This window comes from Uloborus diversus, chromosome 3 (assembly GCF_026930045.1).
Source record: "Uloborus diversus isolate 005 chromosome 3, Udiv.v.3.1, whole genome shotgun sequence".
Lineage (NCBI taxonomy): Eukaryota > Metazoa > Arthropoda > Arachnida > Araneae > Uloboridae > Uloborus > Uloborus diversus.
The window spans coordinates 76,645,633-76,673,601 of NC_072733.1; the positions used below are offsets into that span (position 1 = coordinate 76,645,633).

Below are 27,969 nucleotides of genomic sequence, written 5' to 3' on the forward strand. Positions count from 1 at the left end.
ATGAGGAAAGAGATTGCTACCATGAGATCCTGGTGCTCTGTCATCTTGATCTTTGGATTTTTTTCATGTGCGAAGGGTAAGAACATATGATTTTTTAGGGTGCAAATTTCTATGAGTTGCTATCATTTCGACAGGATATGGCAATGACAGGATATTTTCTTAAAAAATTGGTTTTTTCTTCTCAGGGTATTTCAAAGCCCCTGGCATGGAAAGCCTGGGTGGTCCATATGAAGATTTACTCCGTGGGGGTTCTCCACATATGCAAGATGATTGGGATGAGATGACGCCGGTTATGAACAGCCCAGCAGCATGGAAAATACCTCATGTTCAATCCTTTTACCATAAACCGGAGGGTAATGAATTGAAACTGTATCCAGCGGGTAGGGTACCAAATGAAGACGTTTTTTATGGTGAACTTCCAAAGTTACCCAGATTTCATCAAGGAGTGTCTCCTGCCATTGGATTTCCAAAAATTGTGCCAAAGATGAGAAATCTACCCCGGACAATGACAACTGCTATTGCATTTGCTGGAGAAATACCGGATATTACTATTTTTTCTGGAAAATCTCCTAATGTCCGGCAGTCAGAACGTGTTGCAAGAGGAGAACAACGAGTTGTGGGTGGAAGAGATGTTTCTGAGGGAGAAATACCATGGCAGGTATGTAAGATACTTTAACTCGCGATAAATTAAAAGGAAAGGTAGGTGGCTTGTTTTTTAAATATTCCGATGATCGAGTCTGGAATCAAAAACTATATGCTCCGGTAAGTTTTTAATTTTATGAAGAAGTTTACACGAGCTTGATCTTTTGTCATTTTCATTACAGATATCTCTCCAACGGAAATCAATGAAGAGTGGAAGAATTTTCCATATATGTGGTGGATCGATTATTAAAAAGGAATGGGTTGTCACTGCAGCTCATTGCGTTGCTCTGTGAGTAAAAATATTTAATTTACTCTTAAATGGGAATTAATTTACAGTTTGTATTAATAGCACTAAATTTTCATCTTATCATCACTAGCGAATAAAATACCTATTTTATGGCATGCAAAGCTTTGTACATTACGCTTCTCAGGACGATGTTTTTCTACAAGTGATCAAAAACTTTTGTCCTATTTTTCAAACATGAAATTTTAAGTTTGGATTTAAGGAAAAGCAAAGGAGAGTACAGTTTGAGTTATCCTTTAACGTACAAACCATGTGTTATAATAACTGGTACGTATTCAGGTTAGGGTTCTTGGTCATTCACTTAGCAAGTAATATACTACTATTGTCTTATAAATATATTAATATCTAATTTTAATTTAAAACCATGTATTAAAAATATTATTTAATAAACTTCATGTTACGGATAATTCTTCTTGATTTAGGTTTTGGAGCAAAAACTTTCAAAAGGGACTTAATAAAAATTCTGAATTATTTGCAATGTTAATAATAATGAATAAGTTTCGTCTTCATAAAAAAATTGCAGTTTACGAAAATACATTGATATTATTATCTATTAAATTAGTTAAATTTAATAAAAATTAGGTTGTAATTAATCAATCATTTATTTAATGTCTTATATATATAGATACAATGTTAATACGTATTTAAGCCATATTTTTGGTGTTGATGCCAAGAAAAAAGTCAAATGTAGTGGTCATATCATCAAAAAATCATATAATTATTTCAAGTGTACAAAGTATTTTCCTGTTCATGGAAACAAGCTTTAACATTCTGAAGGTTTTAGTTTGTCGCTTTCACACTATGACTGAACGTAAACATTGAAGCTATTTTAAGTTATTTGTTAATTTTTCAATTGACGACTCTTAGCTTCTTATAAGTAGCTCCATTTAAAATACAGATCCTGACATTGATGTCAAAATTATTTTGCATTAAAAATAATATTAATACGTATCATGATATTTCTCATTATATGGTTTGCTTTTTCGGTACATATACGGTATATGGTGCAATATTCATTAAAAAAATTATATAGGTGATCACTATATTGGAATACTTTTGCGTTGAATATTGAAACTCACGATTTTACAATTTTGTTTAAACATTTTTCTGATATTTCAGGGGCTATGTAATCAATCAACAACATTTACCTCCCAAGAATTCTCTCCTTCCCTTCTTAAATCAGCACCAAATTATATCGTAAGCCACGCCCCATTTTATGAGGACTCTTCCCAATAATCACAAAAGAACTATCTTTTAGCAAACAAAACGTAAATTAATTAGAAAGTAAACTCATATTTTCAGATTTCAGGTATACTGGTGGTAGAAGCCTCCTAAAGCAAATTCATATTTTCAGATTTCAGGTATACTGGTGGTAGAATCCTCCTAAAGTGGGGCGTGGCTTAAGAGTATCAGAACTCGGAATTTTTGAAACTTATTTGGTACTGATAAAACAAGGAAAGAAGAGACTGCTTGGTAATTAAATGATGTTAATTGAGAGCATAGCATCCTGAAATTGAGTTTAATTAAAATCATAAAAAACATCAGTATGAATAATATGCATAAAAGTATTTAAACTTTGTGACTTATTTTAGACGGAGAAAGAACAAGTTATTTAAGTAAATTAATAATTGAAATTGCAACTAATTTTATTTTACGCATACGAAATTGTTTTTTTTTTTTTTTTTTTTTTTTTTTTTTTTTTTTTTTTTTTTTTTAAGAGTAATAAAAACTAATCACGTTTCCGCTCGTGCTTACTTGAAGCAATTTTTAGATAGTCTCTTAAGCAAATAATCATTTAATAAAGTAAATCATTTTGAGTTTGCCATTTATTTGAATCTTTTTAATGTTTCAGCTCTGTAGAAGTTCGATAAAAATCCCCAAAAGGAAATAGTTTAAATTTTATAAGGTCTAAAAGACGGATCACATTATATCGTCACCTCAGTAGAATAACTCAGCAACAGTAGAATAACTTTCTATTGTTCTGAGACTTATACTTTTTACTCTTGCTGTGAAGCGATGATATGGGCCCTGGGAATGCGTGCTGGTACATTTGAAATGTCTCTACCATCAGAAAGTTCAATGTGGAATACGAGAAAGAGAAAAAAAAAAGGATGTGAATTATTTTGTCTACCGATGAAGTCATTTTGACCCAACACGTGGCCCAAATACTGAGAAGCATTAAGTTAATCAATTTTGTTTATAAATTTAAGAAAGTTTTTAATTGCACATACATCTACTTTCATTGCTAGTTATATATATTTTTTTAATTTAAAAACCATAAAAATTCTAAATTTATTTTTTTAGCGATTTCAAATGAATTGGAAAAAGTGAGCAAAAGTATTATGAACAATATTCCTACGTTTTTGTTTCCAATCTTCTATTTAATAGACTATCAAACGTAAAAAATGAGTGAAACAAGTAAAATAAAGTAAAAAAAACTTTAGCAATTCGTAAAATATTAGCCAGCTTTCTTCCTTGATAGGATTCATCTTTAAAACGGCAAAAGGCTCTGTTTGAGATCATAAAACAGTTTTATACAGTTTGTTTATACAATCAGTTAACCAAAAATACATTATTTTTTCTATGTATGGAAATAGTTCAAAACATTCAAAAACGACATTTTTGTCGAAAACTCAAATGAAAGAATTACCTTCTCTAAGACGACATTTACTTAAATGAATAAAAAACATTCGCACATTTTTTTTAAATATCCGTCCTCCCCCCAACCCCTTTTATGGATTAAGTTTAGTCAAGTCATGTAATTAATGTCAGCAAATGTTAGTTTGCGTTAAAAAGCTGATAAAATTTTTTTAAAAAAACTTTTTGCAACTCAACAACCCATGCCACATAATCTTCTTAACGATGTTTTATTTTAAATAATTTCAAATAAAAGTACTAATATGCAATAAGTTTAAACTTCAGCTTAAAATTTCCTCCGCTGATTACGTTATGATAAAATAATTTAGAAACGAAAAACAGGGCCTTGAACTCAATAAATGAATAATGAATTATTTTGTATTTGACAACATTATTTGGGTTTTAATAGTTGTAAAACCTTATTAACGAAAAATGATACATTATGTTCTGGTTTTTACTCTAAGTTTCAGATTTATATCAGTCAAATCAAAAATCTTGATGGAAGATGATATTCTAGAGGGTTTTTGTTAACACCATTATTGTCTGCATTTCTTTCGAGGAAATCTTTAAAATATTAATTTAACTCTGTAATGATTACTAATATTAAAATCATTAAAATAACAGCTTTTAATTAGACAATGATAGATTGGTAACATGAAGCAATTGTTCCATATTTTTATGTGCAATTGCTTTGATAATTGCAGCACTCTTCGGTTTTCAGTTTGTGTTGAACAATTTACATTAGACTGAAAACTGATAAGTGAGCCATAAAGCTTTTTGGCTAAGTTACCGCTTCGAGAAGGTCATTAAGATTAAACATAAGAAATGAGGCTAGTCGATTAAGAAAAAAAAAAAAACTCTTGATTTTTTTTTTCTTTGTTAGAAAGTGAAAACGCACTATTTGAGCTGATAGAATTTTTCTTCCGTTTTTTACTGCTTTTTTTTCAACTTCTTGCGAATGCATGCGCAAAACAAAAGAAGATCTGTAACAGTCATGCTTGACTACCAAACCATTAACATGCAATTTCATCGTTTGCAAATGTAATCAACGGAGCATAAGATAGCTTCACTTTAAACGTTTCTATTTTCTACTCATACTGACATCTTCTGCCCATTATTATATTTATAGGCCAAACTGATTGACAGCTCTGAAGATTTTTTGCTATTTTTATTCAATTTCAATCTTTGAAATAGTACTTATATGAACGGCGTTTAAAAGAAGGAGATCAAATATCTCAACAGGGGCTTCAATAGTAAGTATTGTAGACAAGAGTTATCAAAAGCGGGACACATGTTTGGTAACTTAAAAAAATATGCTTTTGGTTTTGTTTTATTAATTTGAGAGAAATGAGTCTGATTAACACATTGACTGCGTCGTCGACAGCCTATATATAGACTCCCTGCGCTAAGCTAATTATTTGAAACAATTTGAAAGTAAACAGTTTTATTAGACTTTTTCATGAATAATACAGCATACAAAACAAATTCTATATATTTTTTCTAGAAATTTTCCACACTGTGATATTTTTTAAAGCAAGAGACAACACATAAGGTAGGTTTGGACGCACATGTTTTGCATTGATAATGCAATTCTTTTCGAATGTTCAGAGAATGGCAGACAAGGCATCTTCTTACATACACTTACATATGTAAGACATATACTTACGTTTGCTCACTTTACGTTTTTATTTACTCACAGACTAGAGCACAAAAAACTCGCGCCTGCTTGCATCAGAAAATGTTTTCACAGCAAACGCAGTGTTGGCGATATCTTGTGTTCTCTTTTTGAACCTTGTCTAAATGTTCGTTTATGCGCGGCAGAACAGCCAGGAAAGCCAATGGAACCCGCAGAAAAAAATATAGCAACGTGTTGGCTGGAGGACGAATTATCTCGTCCCTAGCGCATACAGCATAATTCTGGAGGACGAGTAATCTCGTCTCTAGCAGTCAGTGTGTTAAGGATTTTATACTAGTAAGTAAGAAGTTTACAGGATTACTGCTTCATCATTTCTACATCGTCCAAAATAAAATCAGAATCTATTTTCTTCGTGAATTGCTATCTGCTATCAATTATATTATATTTATAAGTCAACACCTGATTAACTCACGAAGATCTTTTTTTCCCACTTTAATTCAATACGAGCTGTTATGTCACATGCATCACAATATATTGGTTGGAAGGAGTTTAGCGATATTGCTGCAATAAGAGAGAATTGATGGTTTGATGTTCATAAGATTTTCTGATAATGAAAATATTTTTCATATTTCGTTTAAACTCTCCTTATTTTTATAGATTTAAAAAGTTAGAGAAAACTACCATTTTTAGTCAGCTTTTTCCTCAAAGTAAAAAAAAAAACACACACACACACACAAATGTAAGAAAACAGTTATTAATTAATAACAAAATGTAGCTAGCATTTTCGTAAAGTATTTATAATTGCAAAAACAAAGCAGAAAAAAGAAATAAGGAGAGAATATTCTATTTGCGAAGTAAAAAAAAAAAAATCTGAAAATTGAACATAAGATATCAGGATAATAAAATGAATCTCAGATCACTCTCCCCCCCCCCCCCCCCCTGCCCATCAAAAATAAACTGACCAAAAATGAACTTGAGTCCAACCTGAAGAATTATCGACATTTTTTAAAATTTGTACAGTGAAACCTGTGTAAGTTGACCACTTGCGGTGCAATACTTTGGTGGTCAACTTAGACAGGTGGTCAACTTATAAAGGGGGTAATGATTATTATTATTATTATTTTTTTTTTTTGTAAGTCTTGCACCATGCATTCATTTTTTGACTAATTAACACTCACTCTTTCTGTTCAACTCACTTTCATTGTTTAGCATTACTTTGAATCAATAATATAAAATGTTATTCAAATATTTTTAGAGATTATTTTCCCAGAATGATGTATAGTATGTTATACAAATTTAAAATTTCAGTAAATTGATCTAAAAAAAAGGCTTATTGTTTATGAAAAGTTACTCATTTTATATTAATAGTTCCTAAAAATTTATAGTTAATCAAAAAATAAAATGTTTTTCGTTTAACAACAAAAAAAAAAAAAAAAACAAGTTTGGAGAATAAAAGGGTTCTTAGTAGTTTTCCCATGTGGTTAAACTCAAAAGGAGGTTTAGTTATGCTGCTGTTTCATTAGTTGGTAAAATGCTGGTCTGGCATCAAAAATATTCTTGGAAAGCTATAAAAAAATAATAAAAATAATAATTTGTTGAATAAAATTTTAAAAAATAAACCAAGTGGTCAACTTACAAAGGGTTTTTTACAATACTCCAAACCAAACTTGGGGTTCATTAGTGGTCAAGATAGACAGGTGGTCAAGATAGAGAGGTGGTCAAGTTACAGAGGTTTTCTTTAATTATATAAGATAAGACTAATTCCGTTCCTGACAAAAGCGGTCAACATAGACGGGTGGGTCAACTTACAAAGGTGGTCAACTTTACAGGTTTTACTGTACTAAGAAAAACAGAATTTGAAGATAAATACTTGTTTCAATCATAATAATGTTTCAATTCAAAAGGTCTTTTGTTTTTCGCTTGGATAAAAATTTATTGTGTTTGAGTGAAACTAATCTTCCTTTTTCAAGCCAAATAACTCACTCAATGCCCTCGATTGTTCGCTTGGATTAAATGTCCCGTACGTAGTAAAATGTCTAAGCATTTACTTATAGCAGTAAGGTACCGCCACTTAGCCAGGGCTAAGGCAGAACTACTTGCAGTATACCAGACAGCCCGGTTATCACAGCTTGAGACTGCAGTTTTGTTTTTACTATAACTCTTCAGTCTAGCATAGTGAATAACCGAGCCGCAGGCGGATGTCATCTCATTGAAGCTGAGAGTGACAACAAACTGGTAGATAGAGTGTGATAACCGGGCTGTCTGGTATATTGTAAGCATTTACTTGCTATAACAGTAGTTAGTTATTAATTTTATAATGTTTATGCCATAAGAAAAACGTGTACGCATCAGCATTTAGTTTTTAGTAGTAAAGATTAAAGTTTTAAATGTTTTTAAAAACAATATGTTTTAAGATTTAAGAAAATATTTTTAAAAGTTTGCAAGAGATTTCTCAAGAAGATATAATGTGAACATTCAAGTGTGTCAAACATGAATATTAAAATTATGTCTCATCATTTCTGATGTTTTAAAAGTTTTACAGGCTTAACTAAATGTCTTATTCAACTTTGTATCTTACTGAATATTAACTTATGTACGGTTTCTAAATCCTTTGTTCTTAAACTTTTTATAGAATATGTTACCATATTTTTAGCTTATATATTTATTCAAGCTCTTAATAATCAATTTCTTATTAATTAGGAAAGTATTAAAATGTCGATATTTTACTTCATTTTTATGTAATAATGTAATTTTGATTTTACACCATTTGGCCCAAATCAGTTGCTATATTTAAGTACTTTTGAACTGATTACTTATATTAATAAGTTCATAATTTTTCTGCAGTTTTTTTTTTTTGCTGATTTCAGGGCTCTATGACATTAACAACACATTCCTACTATGCATTCTCTCTTTCTCTATTTCAATCAGTACTAAATTAGATTCAAAATCCAAAGTTAGTACACTCTTCAACAATGTTCCATTTTGTAAAGACTACCTGCCAGTATAACAGATAGATGAGTTTGTTTTCTAATAAATTCCTAATTTATTAACAAGAAGAGGGTTTTATGCAATTACTGGTGGAAAAGTCCTTACAAAATGGGGGCATGACTTAGTAGCTAATTTGGTGCTGATTTAAGGAGGGAATGCTTGATAAATAAACGTTGATTGGTTGATAGCATATCACACTGCAATATCTGAAAAAGTTTTATATAAAATAGTGAAATAATCAGATTCATTGTTTAATTATTTAAAGAGGATACCGAAGACATGCATTTCAGTTCTTATTAATTACTTTTTCCATATTTCTCGAGACAAAAAATATTTTTTTTTCCCAAATTTCTGTAGTTTTCTCAATTTTATGGCATTGAAGTACATTTTTATTGTCGTTTATTTCCGAGATAAAATGGTTTGAATTTCCCCTCTAGCGCTGTCAGCATTTTTTTTTTTTTCTGAGCTGTTTGAAAACTATCAAACATCAATTTAAAAGAAAAAGAAACCACATTTTCTACTTCATAAGCGCTTAAAGCAAAGAAATATTAATAACCTGTTTAATCCTTATCAAAAAAGATATTAGTAATATTAGAAGTAAGAGCGAATTAAAATTTCATATGTGCTGTTTCGAAGGGAATCTGCTGTTAGATCAGGATTTACATAATTTCTCCGTATTGTGCACTTTTATGTTTTTATCTTTTAAAAATAGAACAACAAATTGTTAAAACGAAAAGAAGAAACATGGGAATGAGGTGTCCACGTTGAGATCTTACGAACAAAAAATGTTTTATTCAACCGAAATAAGCCTTCAAAATATTTACGGGAATGAGTAAGGGGGGAGGGGTGACCGACCGGCAGACACACAGAAAGACACAATCCCCATCTAACTCATAACTTTGTTTTCAACCTTTTTCTTTTCCAAATACTTCCTCAATTCAGTTGTTTTCGTATTCCTGCTTGTTTTTTTAAAGAAATTTTTACGATACTTAAAATTTTCTTTTATGCTTTACTATGATTTTTCAAAAACATTTATGGGAAAGTAGGCTGAAAAAAAAGAAAATAATAACAATATAACTGTCTTAAGTAAAAGCATTCCTCTTAAAAAATGCTAAAAACGAGTATGAAACTACAAAAATCAATAATTCAACGAATGTTTTAAAAATAAAGACTTGAAAGTAGGTTCGTGAGATGGGGAAATGTGTGTCTGTCGGTCTGTCATTTTCCTCTCAACTTTCATAGAACTTATCTGATTTCAATGAATTCTGATTTGAAAAATCGTTGCCTGACTTTCTTAGTCTCATGCCTCTTTTTTTTTTATTTGAACAACTTTTGATTAAATTTTGTATACGTCAATAAAAAAAATAAAATTAGGATCTACAGGGTAGACAGTCTATTAAGATTTTTAATCTTGCCGGAACATTTACTTCGTGCTAATTCTGGTAGAAAAACGTTTGAAGTAAAACGATTTTTTTTGATTTGATCATAAGACCATTTTTTAATGGTTTGAAAAATTAAACATTCGCCCTCGTTAGCTGATTTCATTACACTTTAAAAAAAAACAATTTGATGATGTTTAGAAATAAAGCTGTTGTAACAAGAATTGAAAAAAAAGTGCTATAATTTCATAGTTATATTATTTTTGATTTATGTCTTGTAAAATAGAAGAAGTTATTAACGAAAGAAGGAACCGGTGTAAAAATTATTAGAAATTTTCTAGATTCTGTCTATGAAGCATTAATTACCTGGAACCTTTTTAAAATCTCGGAAATAATGAGGGCGTTTTAAATTCTTATTTTTGGCACTAATTATTAGCTATCTTTTTCACTCAAATAAAATAGCACAAATTAAGTTTTAAATTCGTTCTTAATTCTAATATTACAAGTTTTCGCTTTAATAAAGATTAAAACGGTCTATTCAGTAGGGGGGGGGGGTTACCGCCCATTAGAGAGGGCTAAATCAGAAATACATGAAATACACCGCCAGCTCAGTCAATTCCAGCCGAGGACTGCAGTTTCGTGCTTATGAGCACTCATTAGCCCGGCATAGGAGTGACTGAGCTGGAGGTGGAAAACCTCTTAAGGAAACCAAGAGTGCCAAGCAAACGGTAACTTACTGGGCGGTAAAAACTTACTGAATATACCTGCCTTGCCTTCATTATTCGAGTTGTACCGAACCATTGCTTCCGTCACTCGTCTGGTCCAGTGCTAATTATGTATTAGTTACCTGTTTGTTTTGCACTCTTGGCTTCCTTAAGAGGTTTTCCACCTCCTGCTCAGTCACTCCTATGCCGGGCTGATGAGTGCTAATAAGCACGAAACGGCAGTCCTCGGCTTTAATTGACTAAGCTGGCGGCGTATTTCATGTATTAAAAAGGTCGTTAATATTTCTTTTCGGAATAAACGGATAATACATTTTCAGTATCTACTGATGAATTACATGTTCGCAAAAATTATAGCAGTAAATTCCTATTAGTCTATCTTTCTTATTGCTGATTTAGTTTATACGTCTCTATTTTCCTTTGTTTATGCACTCTGACATATTATTAAACACTCTCTCTGCTTGTATATTATACATTTTATTGTTATAAAACTTTGAGAGTTATAATTTATTTAAATATAGCGTCATACAAATTGAGACAATGCATTCGGCGTCCTTTTGAAAACAGATAATAAAATTTTTTCTCACGTGAAAGATAGATATTTTGTTTTGAAATGATTATTTTAAACAATTATTTAAATTGGTTTCTTCGCTTTCTTATCAATAATGCTGAAAGAAATTTGCAGTTGCTATACGAGGTACTCCCTTCTTCAATTCAGAAGAAACTTCGTGATTACCAATTGCAATAACTATGTCAAAACACTATCCAAATTTTTATTTGATAACATTTATGTTTTTAATGAGGAAAAGTACTAAAAGGTCACATCAAAACTTATAATCAAAGCACACTGTACAGGAAAATTTCGGTCGTTGATTATTTACAAACTTTTTAAAGGGATGTTTTGAAATCCAATATTTCTTGTACAGGGTAGAAAAATTGTGCAGGAATTATAAACTGAAGCGAAAAATATTCGAATCAGAAACATTAAGCTTTTGCTAAAGGCTATGTAAAAGTTTAATTTCAATATTTCATGAATACATTAGTCTTTATTTATTTATCAAGAAGAAAAGTTATGAATCGTCATTTAAATAATTTAAATTAATATTGTGCGTTCTTAAATATGAAATACTCTGCATCAGAAATTCTAAAACCGTTCAGTTGACCAAAAATGGTGGAAAATTTCGAAATAAAATTTAGTGCTCCGACTTGTACATTTAAAAATGTTTTTAAAATCCTGCTCTAGGCTGTTACCCCGGTTGGAGAAACAGCGCGACGCTATGAGGCCTGTCACAGATTTTTGAGGAGGTCTGCAGACTATTTCTGAATCGGAAACATATGTTTTTCGTTTTCTGCACAAACTTCTCACATTTAAAGCAGAAAAACATAGTTCAAAGTGAATTAGAAACGAGCTGATGTGTGCATCACATGACTTCCTTTTACACCAATTTAATGCTATTTCCCTATTATTGCAATTTTAATGGGATTCTCTCTCTAACTCTTTAAATATCACTAGCAATGGCCACATTGAAAGCAGATTTAAAAAAAAAAAATCGCCAAATTTTTCGCCAAGTTGGCGACAAAACTTGGCAACCAAAAGACTGGCGATATATCGCCAAGTGACCGCCAAATTATAACACCACTTGAGTTTGCATCGAAATTAACAATGATTTCCCCCCAAAAAGGTGCAAAAGACCCCTTTAGAAACACCCGAATGCAACCAAAATAGGAGGTGCACAACTAGACCCCACTACGAGTCTATGTACCAAATTTCAACTTTCTAGGACATACCATTTTTGAGTTATGCGAGATACATACGCACATACGCACATACGCACATACGCACATACATACAGACGTCACGAGAAAAGTCGTTGTAATTACCTCGGTGATGGTCAAAATGGATATTTCGCGTGTCTATACATTCTTAGGCACTTTTCCGCATGTGGTCGAATCGAAAAAAAAACTCAACATTCATTTGGGGGTGAGCAAAATGGAAATTAAGGGCGATTTTTGAGTGAAAATTTTTTCGCGAATACAATACTTCCTTTTTTGTAAAAGGAAGTAAAAAAGTAAACACAGAAAGAGGTATCTAAATTTATGCAAGAGTCTTCAGTGGCTAAGAGATCAGAAGCACTAGCTCTCGCAGCTACCTGTACCTCAGTTTTCTGTCTTATTTTGAAGCTCTTTAGTCTTCTTTTTACTCGCAATTATTTTATCGTAACTTTTTATTTTCACGCTTCCTTTTTTTCTGATTCATATTAAGTGTAAGACTATCTAAGAAAGTACATAGTAAGTGAAAAACTATGCACAAGACACTGTAAGAAATTTCCGAAACGTCACAAATTGTTTCTGGGCAACGTTCTTGGATTTCACGGATTTCCACCAGTTTCCTGTAAAAATCGAGTATTTTTGCAAAAAAGCTACTTGAATCTCAACAGGTTTCATGAACTAGATTTCAAACTATTGGGAAAAATATTTTTAGCCTTCAATGGAAACACTCAGCTTCTTTCTTGGGTATTTTGCTTTCAGCTTGCTTATGGTCCTTCCAGATTGACTGAGCCACAAACGAAGGTGAAATACAGTCCCTAGATATTGTAGCCTTGCAAGAATTCCAGGCAAATATGCTGCTTGGTACTTGCTTGCAATTCTGCATTAGCTTTGCCCACATTTTTTTCTGGTGCTTTGCTGTAAATTAGGAAGGTGCCAAGCTACTACTATGAATATATTTAAGCATTCTATTAAGGTTCTTGATTTATTCCAGAAACATATTGGGAAGGTTTCTGAATTCTTCTAGGTTAAGTTCAGGAAGATTACTGACTTTTAACGGAAAAGCTTCCTGTATTTTTTGCTATTTATGTCACTAGCAGAAATTAGGCGCATTAACTGCCCATTATTTTCCAGGAACGTTTTGGATTTTTTTTTTTTTTTTTACAGTGTACGACTAATCTAATGCTGTTTGACCTTGCAGAATACTTTTGAGTTTTTTTAAACTCAAGTCGCAGGTTACGGAAAAACTCTGCTGTCGGGGTTGTTACTCATATTAACATGCGAGTGAAGTATGTTAAAAATATGCTATTAGAGTACACGAGTTAGTAAAAATGAAACATTGATTTTTTATTTAAATGTTATCTATATATTTTTTTTATTTTATATATTTCAAATGTTTTTCGAGTAGTTTTAAAATTTTTCACCTAACACTTTTCAAATAAGTTCAATTTTAATACTTTGTAAAACTTATAAAACCAACCACATCAGTAAATAAATCATTAAATCAAATGTAGAAAATCAAACATGAAATCGAGATTGTTAATAATGGTAGCACATCAAAGGCAAAATAGTTACTCAAAACAATTGCATAATTATCGGTAATATTTGTATATTCGAAGGAAAACAAAATACCTGTATGCCCGGTAGTCGAAATTTTTTCAGCAGTCTGCGACGCGAGTTAAAAAACTTAAAAATAGTTCGCGAGACAAACCAGCATTAAATTAGTCACAATACCTATTATAAATCGCCTGAAAATCAAACGCTAATTTGAAAAACTACACTTTATAGCTGTTTACTTTTTACTCTAAACAAGAACCTATCCAGCTACAAAAATCGATGACGGTGAACTTAGCTTCTTGCATCAGTTCCTATCATTTTTCAAAAATGTTCTCTTCTATCATTCTAAACTATTTTTATGCCTCAAATTTGATATATCCGCGTAAAGTAGTTTAAAAAAATCTTTCCAGTTCAGAAATATTTAGCAAACCTACTCAAGTCGCTGCATAGCGCTGTTCTGCTACTCGACCTATATGTAAGCGTGCTAAAGAAATGTCCCAATTCCTAAATTAAACTTTAAATTAGACAAAGCGCATGCAAGTTAAAGTTGCTTTACGGAAGATTTCCAGATATTCAAATAGCTGAAAATACGTCTACTTCAAAAAAGATACTCAGTAAACATCAAAATTATCAAATGCTCTCATCATGTCTCAAACCTAATTTCCTGAAAATAAACTAAGCATGAAAAATAGACGAATGGGTTTAAAAATTATCCAAACCATTTTTTTGCTGATGAAAATATTTACAACAATTGAGGCAGAGATAATCAAAGGAATGTTAGAGGACGTTTTTAAGTGCTGAGTATGACACTTGCAGAGTTTGAATAGCAGGTAAGACTCATTCCAAATGCCTGCTGCGTAGCAGCACCTATCAAGACTACTAATATCCTCTCTTGCCCCAAAACAGAAGAGAGTGTCTCCTACCATTTATATTAATTAGCTCCAAGTTTTTTTATTCTGGCACTTATAGAACTTTACTTTTAGGATCTTCAATTGATAAATATTTTCATTTTCAACATAAGAGATCAAGTACAACGCATACAATGCATGAAAATTACCAAAAGTTTGTTCACTCCTTAGGGCTTTGCTTTCAAATTACCGAGTCGTGGCGGCCACAACAAATCTTAGAGATGAAAACAGAATAAAAGGGCTTCATTCTAGTGACTATGACATACATAAGGTAAGAGAAACTATCCTATTACATACTATTTTTTATTTACGTTATTCTCTCTTAACTTTAAACTTGTTTTGACAAAAGCTTTGTCAATTATAATGTTTTTAACCTTGAGATGTACGACCCCAAATGTGATTTAAAATGTTTTCAATATCATCAAAACTTCTGTAGAAACAAAATTTCAAAAGTCAAACCGAATATACATTGAAGTTATTTTCCTCTCATTTATTGAAATATGATCATTTAATAGATATTTTAATCACTAGCTAAACACAAAAGCTACTGCAATACTGTATCATTTTTCCAAATACTGTATCATTTTTCCAAACTGTACCGCGATTTCTAAACTTCTAAGTGTAACATGTATCCATACTATTAAAATCTGTTCGCGTCCGTCTGTCTGTCCATCTGAAGATCGATCTTCTCGAGAATCGCTGCGAATCGAGAGTCGAACGAGATACCGATCAATTCAAAAATTTAAAAAGAAAACAATTGGACCAATCTCGTAATTGTACGACTTTAATTAACGAAGATATTAATTAAAACGTTAATTAGCATTACGTCATTCAGGAATTTTTATTTCTTTCCTGTTGCCATTTTGCCTATGGGTGAGCAAATAAAATTCTAATGATTGTTTCAAAAGAGATTTTTTTGGCTGCTGTCCAAATCTTAAACCAACGTTTCCATCTAGAATTTTATTTTAAATTAGTTTAATTTCTCTTTCATTCTGATATATAAATCCTAAAACTACTCTTTAATGCTATTTTTTTCGTTTAGAAATTTATTGTAAATTAGCTTCGTTTCTCTTTTATTCTAAGCAATGATTTCTATTTCTTTCTGTTGCCATTTTACATTTGCGTTAAAAAACAACATTTTAACAATTGTTTCAGTGGGACTGACGTAATCAAAACAACCAATCGTGTAATTGGTTGCTCTATTCGGACATAACCTTATTATCATCCGTCCTTTTTTATTTTCTGTAGCCTACGTTTTTAACTCTTTTCAGCGTATGAAAGTTATTTCTTCAGTTATGTTTATTTATTGTAGTGTACGTTTATTATTACCAGTCTCATATTTTGGTAAATTTAGGATGTGCGACTAATTATGTTTATTTTCTTGGACTTTTTCCCTTCACTGGGTGAGTTTTCGAATTATAGTTAATCTCTTTTTCCTCCCTGTTTTTACTTTTGAAATACCTTTTGTGCACTGAAAAGAACACGTTAAATTAAGATTGTTTGGATTTCTTTAAATGAAACAGAGTTGAACAAAAAAGTTTGCTTTTAATAATTTTGACTAAAGCTTAGTTGGAATCTGATGACTTGGTATTAAATTAATGAGTATTGGTATTTAAGTCTTGATGCACTAGTTTCACGTAATCAACCAAGCAATATGTGTCATTTTATGTAAAAAACTGATTGTTATTGTACATAAATATTTCAGATTCAGTCTATCAGATGTAATTCAGTTTAACGTAGACACAGATTATAGTTGATAATGCATATGTTTTCATCTTTTGTGCTAATTGAAAATACTCATAACTTGTTTATATCATAACTATTATTAGCATTAATGAGGTTTTTTGCCCAAAAATATGTTTTTACTGCTGTTTTGTAAACCGTTCATTACGCCCATTTATTTACTCCTTAACGCGTTAGAAACTGACGTCACTCTGATGATGATGATCTCTTTCATTTTTGGGGAGCTCGTGCAACGCCGGGCACGCAGCTAGTCCTTAGGTTATTAAGTCCTGATCGCAGGTAAGAACGACATAATCAGCTATAGGCAACCAATGTGCTACAGAACGTTAAGACTTTAAGGATCTATCTGAACAATCTTTTCAGTGTTATTAATTCTGAAAAATCTATTTTTTCTATAGTTAAGATAAATTAGAACACAACATGCTAAGCCTTATTTGCAATTCAAGGTTGAGTGTGTGATTGCTATAGTGCTTGCGTTTGACGAGCTCAACCGGTAGCTTGAATTAAGTTTAAAAACATGCATAACCTTCGTGGGTCATTATACAAAAAACGCAGGTTTTTGAAGTTGGAATTTATGAAAAAAAAATCATCAATTTGTTAAAAAAGTTACTCTATATAGTTCCTTTTAGGCACCTTTTTGCTCTCACATAGTTAGTCACATTTTTTATTGTTTATTTTGTAACTTTCTTTTGTAGTTAAAATTTTGGGTGTGAACGGAAGGTAACGGATAGTAAATATATGTTTTAAATGTTATTTTTAAACTTTTCATTTAAATAAACATTGCATCTTGTATGAGGAACACGATTTGAACTGTTTAAAATGTACATATCTTTCTTGAAATGGGTTTTTAAAAAAAGTTGTATGCTCCATTTCTGATTGTATATCCTCCATTACATCTCTACTGTAACAGAGGGTACAGAAACGGAGGATACAAATACTTATGTTTTGCTATGATCATTGTGTTGATTTAGGGTTAACGCAACATGTTATTTAGAATTTACTTTTAAAAAAGTGATTCAATTTTAACAATAAAATTGTTTTTGTACACAAACAATTCTTTCATTTTTAACTCAAGAACGGAGAATACACAAAGTTAAGGACCTATTTGACTTCAAAGAGAGTAATGCTGAAATTCTTTCACAAGTTCTTTAGCTTCACTATGAAGACCCAGAGTTGAAAAGGGCTAACTTGTGATTTTAAACCTCTGTAATGAGCTGCCAGTACTGCCGTCCTGAATCATGACGGCAGTACTGGTGACTGCTCCGTATTAAATCCTGAACGGAGGATACAAGAAATACAGTGACAGTGATTCAAAAGATTATGAATGCGATATATTTTTTTATTTTGCAACATAATTCTTTTAACCTATTAAAAAAAACATCAAATAATTTAAATTTCACCATTAAATCTGTTATAGTTTTTGTATTGAGTAAATAAATGAAAAAGTACAAGGAAAGAAATGTGTTGGGACATGTAACGGAGGCATACAAGTATCCCTCCGTTCAGTGAAAAAAAAACATTTAAAATTTTTTATAACATCATTAATTTGTATTGATCATTTTCAAAACTTGTTATACTTTTCGAAATCTCATAAAAAATTGCTTAAAAATAAATATTTTTGCAACTAACCACCCTGGACCTAAAATAAGCGCGTTTTTTGTAGGATGACCTTCGAAGAATTCCGTTTTAATGCACTGTTTAAAATAGAATCGGATTTAGAAACTGAATGTTTTATTACAGGTTGTAGATGTGCACATTCACGATGAATATGACATGTTTCGATTTAGAAATGACATAGCTCTTCTTAAGATTGAACCACCTTTCGAATGGAGCCATAAAGTACAAAGCATTGATTTACCATCATCTGGATATACAGCTCATGGGCATGCTTATGCGTCCGGATGGGGTCTTCTTCAAGAAGGTATATACTTAAAATAATATTTTTAACTTTCGCAAGTGATTTATTTTTGGTAAAATCTAGCTTTTCAACTTTTTTGTGTCATATACTACATGTAGTGGTACAATTGAAGGACAAAAACTAAGCATTTCCTAAAATTATACTAATTAAAATTCCCATTGCTTGCAAGTTTGGCAAATATTCACAAATACTTTGCTATGTTTATATGGAGTGCAATACTTTATGTATCTAAGAGCCATTCATTAATTACGTAAGGATGATTGTGGCAATTTTGACCCCCCCCCCATGTAAGAGTAGATAAGGTTTTACAAAACCCTCCCCCTATTCTTACGTAAGAGTCCACTTCGTTTATGAAAATAATAAAATAACGAAACTTACGTCACTGGAATCGTTATCAAATTCACTATTATGAAATTAAACCTTTTTGGGTAAAAAAATATTTACTAAAATGTTGGAATTTCGACTGAAAGTTTTTTCGAAATTTTTGTCGTACATGATGCGATACTAATTAAAAATGAAACATACCATACATGGTGCGATTCTTTTATTATATTTTACCCTATTCATTCTTTGTAAAAGAAATAAAAAACAGCTCATCCTAATATGTTTTTTACCTTCCAGACGCAAATGAAATAGATCCCTGCCAAACCACTTGACCGTGCGATTTCTAACGTAAAATATCGATTTGGAAAATATTACGTAAGAATGGATTTGACCCCCCCCCCCCGTCAAAGTAAGGATATGGAGAGATTGTTCTACCCCTTCCCCCTCGGGATCTTTACGTAATTAATGAATGCCCTCTAAGTATTAACAGAAAAGAAAAAGCGAAAGTTCCCAGTGCTGAAAACAAAATTTTAAAAACTTTAACGTCAGAGATTTTTTTTATAGTAAAACTGTTTCTTGTAATAAGTTTTAAATAAGAACTAAATATGTTCAATAAAAGCAGTTCAATTTCTGATGTAAACGCATTTTGTAATCTTGATTGACTAGCTTTACGACGTTTAATGCTGCAAGTTTATTTTCCTTTTTTGCATAATATGTAACTATAAAACCCATAATGCATATTTTGTAGGATTTTAATCAGCACGCAAGTAATGTAAAGTGAATAAAGACATTAATAAAAATGCTTTAGGCAAAATATACACACAGAGCGTATCTACTAACCTATATTGCACATCATTAAGAGCACACGCAACAAAACACCCAAATTCAATAATTTGTTACCAAAATGTTGTATCAGTTCCGCATACAATTGCGTCATAAACCTTGAAAGCCCAGTGACTTGCGTGAAAAGTACTTCTTTCCTAGGGTTTCTTTTGATTACGACCGTTTCAGTGAAGTGTATCTTGTAAAAAACCATCAATTAGTAATGAAATTCCGGAAGAAACAATTGCTCTGCAAGTTAGCCCAGCGAGACGTGCGGACATTCATTCAGTAACGGAATACCGTAAAGCTAAATCTGCGATGTATTTAGCTACCTGAAAAGGAGGATGAGCCGACTATGGGAAGAGTTGCACAATGCATAATTATATGGTTCATTACATTTTTGTTCTTTGAACATGAATTCTTGTAATGAACTACGCAAATTGACACAAGTATAGTGTTCGCACGCTTTCTCTTTAGAAAACGTACCGTCTAGTACTAAACAAGCTTATTTTTCCGTTTATCTCGATTTTCTAACATGAGCTAACCTTTTTCCGCAGTTGAATCAGTCTGCAAATCCTTCAAAAATACCCTTTTCACAATTGTAGTAACACTAGCTGCGTTTCCCAGCATTCCATGGTGTACCTTGAAATAAAAATTGCTTCCTGTAACGCATGTTCAACCATCAGGTTTAAATAAAAGAAAAAAAAATGTAAAAACCCACCTTTTTAATGTGTAGAAAAGAGCCATTTCATATCTCGAAATTTCAATTTAGACCTCTTTGAATTTTGTAAAATTCCGAAGATTCAGTCATTGTTATTAATAGGCATAATCATTCCGTTGGATTTTGTGACGTGAGGCGAAAAAACCCTTTGTGAATTATTGAGTATCAATCATCAAAGGATATCTGTGCCGAATTTGGCAAAGATCAGACGCGACATAAACTGTAGGTTCACATAATTAACCCCCCCTTGGGGTGTTTTTCTCTCCTCTCCCCCCCCGCCCTTATAGGAGGCAAAAGCTTCCCTAAGGGGGAAAGGGGCAAAAATTCTTGAGCTTCAAAGAATATCTGTGCCAAATTTGTGGATTATTATGAGAAAACCCCCTATGGGGCGTTTTCTCTCACTACACAAATCCTGGATCCAGGTAAGCACTTTAGTACAAGTCTTCTTATACTGGATCAAACAAAAACAGAAGCTTCCAAGACCAAAAAAAATCTCCCAAGCTATTCAAAAGTCTCTCAAAAGAAACCGTCTGGAACATGCTTCAAAATCAAAAGCGTCCTAATCAGGGAACCACACAAATAAAATAATAATAAAAAAATAAAGTTAGTAGCAATCAAAAGAGCATATTGAACTTTTTGGATGCATAAATTGTTCATCCTCGTCCCTCCGTTAACGGTGTATAGGGTCTGAAAGTCTACCAAAGTTTTAAGAAAAGTCACCAAATTTAAAGACTAGGCCATAAATTGGAAGTACCATATTACTTCACCCTCTGTCTGTTGCTTATTATGCATCTGCATGACGTGTGAAAAATATCTTCTTTTTTTGTTTGAAGACTTTTCTTCAAACTTTGGTAAACTTGAAGGTCTAATATCTCAACAACGAGCACACGAGAGTAAATAATTTACTATACGACTACTACCCGTACGACTGCTACGCATTTAAGTTTTTCATTATCACACTATAGTAATGATTTCAGTATTTTGAGATGATAGTGTGATTGCTTATAAAGAGAATAAAACTGGATTGCTATTAGGTTTTTGATGTTGAATGTATTTATTTACGTATTTTTATATTTATGAAATAATTTTCATTATTTCTAAATTGTCCCCTCTATTTTGCTTCTCTCTCCCAAAAGGCGTGCGTGTAACACCGAGTAGACTTCAAGCAGTCTCGCTGCCTATCATACCAGACCATGAATGTCGAAGAGCTTATGGTGACAATCTTGCAGAAACTATGATTTGTGCTGGCTATCCAGAGGGTGGCAAAAGTGTCTGCCAGGTTAGTTTCATAAAAAAACATATATAAAAAAAACAACTTCGTAAAAAAAGCAAAAATTGTCAAGAAAGAGCTGCAAATAGTTTTCCAAGGCTATAGCGAAGACCTTTCATTAGTGCTAAAAATGCTGAACATGCAACAATGAAGCCTTTATTTACACTCACGACCAGGCCCGTGTCCAGGATTTCACAAAGGGAGGGGTTTCAAAGATCTTTTAAAAATCATTTCTCGCAGTGGAATGAAAACACCTCTTGTACCAAATAATTCATTCCTGTTTTATGGTTATAATCAAGCAATGGAGTACTTTAGGGGCCAGAGCCATTGATTTTAAAGCGCATTACTATTCCTAGGAAGAGATAACAAGTATAGTATTATATACATGTAGGGATGCTTGTGACCCCTCCCCTATCTCCCCAAATTCCGGCTGCGCTAGTGGATAAAATGTTGTTTTACAGCTTCTTCAGAAACAAGCCTTTTTATCTGTTAACTACACTGCATATTGCAAAAGGTATTAAAAATTTCGCACAAATATTTTTTTTACATGCTGTATACCAAAAAATATTCCCATTGGATGTTTTGTATTGTCAGTCTATTCAGTGGTTCTTTTGCAACTGGTTTTCTAAAATATAATTTCAGTTGGTGAAGAGTGGGCACTCGTAAATTGCTGAAAAAAAATCAAAGAAAATGACTTAAAAAAAGAGCACTGACATAAACATTAACACTATAACTAAGTTAAATATCATTTTCTTCATATTGCTTTTATCATTATTCTCCCCCAATGGGAGGGGTTTAACCCCTAAAACCCTCCCCTTGGACACGGCCCTGCTCACGACTTTTCTGCTTTAATAATAGGATCATGCCTCATACTTGGATATTCAATATGGTAACTTATGTCCTGAAACTCGACTTTTTGTAAGTAACGCACTTTTGATTAACGAACAACTATTTTTACTGCTATTTTTGAATATTATTAAATGATTTTTAATGCTTAGACGTAAACTTAAATTTTGAGCTCAAAATCTGAATTGTTAGGAGTGGTTAAGTAGTGAAAACAGAACTCTCTTCAAAGGCTAAAATACAATTTGTCACAAAAAAAAATTATGCATGAATCAAGAATAAATTGAGCTGCAACCAACAAACTCGGCAGGCATATGTAGTTTGGAAAGAGATGATTTAAATTTCGTCGCCAGTGACGAAAAGGTAATCGCGCTATGCGCATATAGGATGCGCAGATAAGTACGATTGAAAGTGAGAAAGTTTGTGTCAAAGGACACTTCAAACGAAACTGCTGAGTTGTAAAGACGCTATTGTGACTAGGAAGACCTTTTAGAGGTATACGAACACTTGCTGGACTTTTTAATGGGACGTACAGAAGGTCTCAGAAAAACAGGCTGGTTGTACGCGCGTATCTGCCGCCATCTTGGCTGGAGCGATATGGTAGTAGCTTAGTGTAAGTAAAAATAAATGAATCACTCCATTGCGGTTGGTTAAGGCATTCTAGAAACAGAAATGAGCACTAAGATCGCACATCATAAGAGCAGCCACTACCGTATTAACAAGGTCGCTAAATTAGTTCCATGCCGTTGAACATCTTCCAAGAAACTAATGGTATCAAGAAAAACAACTCTGAGTAGACTGAAAGACGCTGGTATCTCGAACCAGCGGTCCGTTGCGTTGGATTGGATTGTCGTCGATTGGATTTTCGCTACGCTTGATTAGCTGGGCTGTGACAAACAGGAGGCTTGTTATCTTCAACGATAAATCCCGATTTAGTCCCAGTGGTCATAGGTAGCACATTTCACTCCATATCACGCCGTGTTTTGTCTTGTATAGCTGCTAGAGGAGGCTATACAACTTACAATTTTGTAACCATTATTGTGTCATAACTTCTTATTTAAACAATCTTTTGCTCTGAATTTGAAATCATTTCCTTATCTTATCATAGGTCGCATCCATTTTAAGTTTCGTGAAGATCGCACGTTTCCTTCTGGGTTAATGTATTTGTTTTTTTCTTTTTTTGTGACAAAGTGTATTTCAACTTTGGAGCACAGTTCAGTTTGCGTAACTTAAGCACACCCGATGATTTTGATTTTGCACTTTTCAGTCTTTAATAAATTTGTTTTATTTTAACGATGGGAATTCATTATGTTCAAGACACTAACAGAACCACGTAAGGTGTCAAAATAAATATGCGTAAACGTGCCCCGTGTCCTGGACATATTTACGCAACCGACTTGAACTCAAAAATATTTTAACGGTTAAAAACAAAAACTGAGCAACAACTGAATATACTAGTTTTTACTACATTAACTGCTTCATAAAACCGCAATGTCTAAAATTTCCCAAGTTAAAACATAAAAATTAGAAAAATCATTGAAAAAAATCCGTGTAAAGGTGCCCCGGTCTTCCCTACTACCCCAAATCTTACAGACAGCCTGGAAATTAGGTGAACACAAACAGAAATTCTCAACACTTAACTAAAAGGTCTGGGTCTACGTAAAAGACGCTAAAAAAATGATCTTTTTTGAAATGCTGTTTCTTTTACTTCTCACTTACAATAACCATGATAAGTAAATAATATGATTTGAGTTTAATAATTTTTGTTCGACTTAAAAACTAAATATTAACCGTTTACTTTTGTTCTTAAGGGATAAAAATCGTTAAACCATTAATTTTATGCATATATTTCAGGGTGATTCTGGTGGGCCACTGTTTCAAAAGCATGGTGAAGCAGTTCTTATTGGTGTAGTTTCCTGGGGCGTGGGCTGCGCCAGACCCGGAAAACCCGGAGTTTACACCGAAGTTTCACATTATGTTCACTGGATTAGAGATATTACAGATGGTGGCTTTGGACGACAAAATCTAGTGAATTAAAGACTTCAAAATGAAAGCAAGCTTCGTATGATTATCTCTGAAGCAGAGATGGGCAGATTCGTATTCGTAAATCCGAATCCGAATTCGATTCACAGTACCTTAACGTGTCAATCCGAATACGAATACGAATACGAATATTCACAAGTGTGAATCCGAATACGAAATTCGGTTTCATACCTATGAATCCGAATCCGAATCTATTCAGATTCAGACCTATGAATCCAATCATTTCGGATTTACACCTGTGAATACGAATCCATTTGGATTCAAACTTGGATTCACTGAAAAAATCAATTCAAAAGCTCAATATAAATAAATAAATAAATGTCTGTACCTCGCTACAGGTCGAGTTTTGGGTGCTAGTGAATTTCTGAAGAAAAATGACGATATTGTTATGGGTCCAAAAATTTTAAAAGTGGAATTCTACCAAATTAATGTAAATTGAAACTTTGATTTGTTTAGATAATTTTACCACAGATACATATGTAAAAGCTAAAAACGAACAGTAACACAATCATAGGTTTAAAAAACATTTAATGGCCGTTCTAAAAAATAGTGAAAAAACCCGCGGATAGTTCGAACTGCGGATAAAACGACCGCCGATAATCATGAGTTTACTGTATTTGTTATTAAATTGCTAATTAAATGGAATTCATTATATAGCAGCCTAATTATTGATAACTGTTAATTATTATTTGTTATTCTAAAATACCAATACACTCCTATTTGTGATTCTTTTAAAAATAAATGACCTCAGAATTATTGCATGAGTTACACGATTCATTTATTTTCTTATTAGGAAAAGAATAAGTAATGTGTTTTACCAACAATTGTGTCAATAATTCACATAAATTTACACCGAAAACGTTTTTAATTTTTTAGTTAATTATAAATCAGACTTTGTTTTCACTGTGTTGACATTAGAATCACACAGAGCTAGAACATTTAGACGCTCTTGACTAGTACTGCCGTGCTAAGCACAAAAGTCGTATCTGCAGCAGAGCTCAAAATAAGAAACTGCTTTTCAAAGTTTTACGAACATTTGATTAAAGTTCCACTTTTCCAGGGTTTTTCAAAAAATATTTCTCATCCACAAATAATCCCAAACGCATTGTACGTAGGTAAAATAAGTTGCGAACCACGTCGTGACAATAACTCAGTTTTGATAAAAAGTAAAAAAGTACAGATATGACTTTTGTGCTTATCACGACAGAGTACTGCTTCTTAAACTGGTCCTTACTCGAAATACACCGCCAGCTCAGTCATTTCCAGCCGATGACTGCAGTTTCGTGCTTATTAGTACTCATCAGCCCGGCATAGGAAAGTGACCGAGCTGGAGATGGAAAACCTCTTAAGGAAGCCAAGAGAGCGAAACAAACTGGTAGCAAATATAGAATCAGCAGACCAAACGAGTGACCGAAGCAATGGTTCGGTTCAACTCGAAGATTGAACGCGAGGCCAGGTTTATTCAGTAAATTACCGCCCATTAGCCAGGGCTAAAGCAGAAATAGGTGAAATACGTTATTTCACGTATTTCTGCTTTAGCCCTGGCTAATGGGCGGTAATTTACTGAATATGGTCCTTACTCGTTAAATATTGAAATTGTCCTTTAAACTGCCGTCATAAATACTGAGAGAGTATAGCTAGCATGAAAAGCAGAAAATTTGAAACTGACGTAAAAATCGTAATTTTAGGCAATATTTTGTAATGTTGTATTGAAGGGAGTTTGGGATGCCCTCTCGAAACTTTTTTAACATTGAAGTCACTATCAAACTGTCTGTTGTGATGTTCGGGAGTCAACAGCTTCATCTGGTATTTTTCTCAAAACTAAAGTTTTTAAAACGCATTTTTAGGTTACTTTTGAAGCCATGAGATGAGAAGTGCTGAGTAATAATGCTCAGATTAGTATACGAAAGGAAAAAGGAATTTATTTTTAAGTTTGAAAAGGCATTATTTTTATCTATTTTTTAAGTTAAAAACTTGAAATGTGTGAAAAGATAACATTCAAGTGTCATGGAACCCCTGAGAGAGCTCCGTGGAACCCTGGTGTTCCACGGAACACAATTTAAGAAACGCTGTGTTACAGAATAAATTAATAGTTTTCTTGTGAGGCTATGTGAGTTCAACTTTGATGTATCAGTTTTATGGGTTATTTTTATAAGTTTGAAAATTTCATAAAAATAAGCAATTTTTAAGTATGGACATAACTTTGGTTACCAACCCTAACTGAGCAGCATTAGTTTGAATTCGTTTCACAATTCATCTCGACTATGTAGCTGTGTCTCTTTTGGGCAAATTCATTTGCACCCAACTAATTCAGTTGAACTTATTTATTCATAAATTTGAGAAATTGCAGATGTGCTCCACACTTGGGACACTGTTCCAAGTTAAGGCATTAAACCATAAAGAGTGTCTATAAAGAATATTGAGGAAAAAACTATAATTGTATTAACAAAAGCGTATGGATAAATTTTATAGATTCAGTGATATTTTGATGACAATAAATATGTCATACCATAACAAGACAGAACAGTTGTCATTGGAAAAAAAATTCAAACTATTCAGGAACAAAATACGTTTCGTCCATACAATACATTTGTTACTTCTACAAATGAAAATGAGTCTCTAAGTATAGATCAGGCTAATTCATTTGAAGTGAATTTAACGTACTATGAAGGAATGAGAAGGAATGTGAAATGATGTGAAATAAGGAACATTAAAAGCTAAAAATAAGCTGTGCTAATAATTATTTGGGTTTATCAATTGCTTTTATGTTTCCAAGAGGGGAAAGCAGAAATATTAAATTCAAAAGAATTAAGAAGGCAGGTTAGACCTTCAATGTTTTCAAAGGCAAGTGTACATTCTGATCATCGTTAAAAGTTTACAAGATCATATTATTATCTAACTAATGATATTTTTTTCCTTATTGGGTTGTAAAATAAACTTCTTTAAAATGACAGTCGGTCTCCCAAACTATTATCTTTTGCTGAATACATGAAAGAACGATCAAAATAAAAAGCGTCCCAAGTTAGGGGGAAAGTCCCTAACTTGGGACAATGAACATTTTTTTTTGTTTTATTTTTAAAGGGACAAATCTACACACTTATACCTTGTCTTGAAGGGACGTAGTAAGGCATATCCTGAAAATAGAATACTTCGTTCGAATGGAAAACGTATGATTAATATGCTATTAAAAGTAAAAGTTCAAAACTGTCCTAAGTTTGGGCACTTGACTGTGCAAAAAATTAGCTGAATTTTTAGTGTTTATGACCATAAAATCATGATTTTTAACTTTTTATGCACTTCTAAAATCTGGGTTCAGTCGTATTCGACCTGGGGCTCCAAATGGTAGGAAGTTAATTTTCGGGTCAATTACTTAGTTTGACGCCAATAAATATACATCCTAAAACTCGCTAACACCCAAAACTCCAACTGTAGCGAAGTACAAACAAACATTTATTTATTTATATTGGCCTTTCAAATTGAATTTTTCAGTGAATCCAAGTGTGAATCCAAATGGATTCGTATTCATAGATGTGAATCAGGAATGATTTGGATTCATAAATCTGAATCCGAATAGATTCGGATTCGGATTCATAGGTATGAATCCGAATTCCGTATTCGGATTTACACTTGAAATGTGAATCTATTCGAATTCACACTTGTGAATACGATTGTATTCGTATTCGGATTGACACGTTAAGGTGCTGTGAATCAAATTCGGATTCGGATTTACGAATACGAATCTGCC

At 32.6% G+C, this 27,969-nt stretch overlaps 1 protein-coding gene across 1 annotated transcript; it reads left to right on the plus strand.

The window, feature by feature from the left end:
* On the plus strand, positions 1-24,218 carry LOC129218810 (trypsin-1-like). The gene is made up of 7 exons (XM_054853132.1): positions 1-76; positions 186-658; positions 825-931; positions 14,712-14,811; positions 18,024-18,204; positions 21,205-21,347; positions 24,036-24,218. Exons 1-7 carry the CDS (start codon positions 1-3, stop codon positions 24,216-24,218), a joined length of 1,263 nt encoding a protein of 420 aa, XP_054709107.1.
* Positions 24,219-27,969: the final 3,751 nt, after the last annotated feature.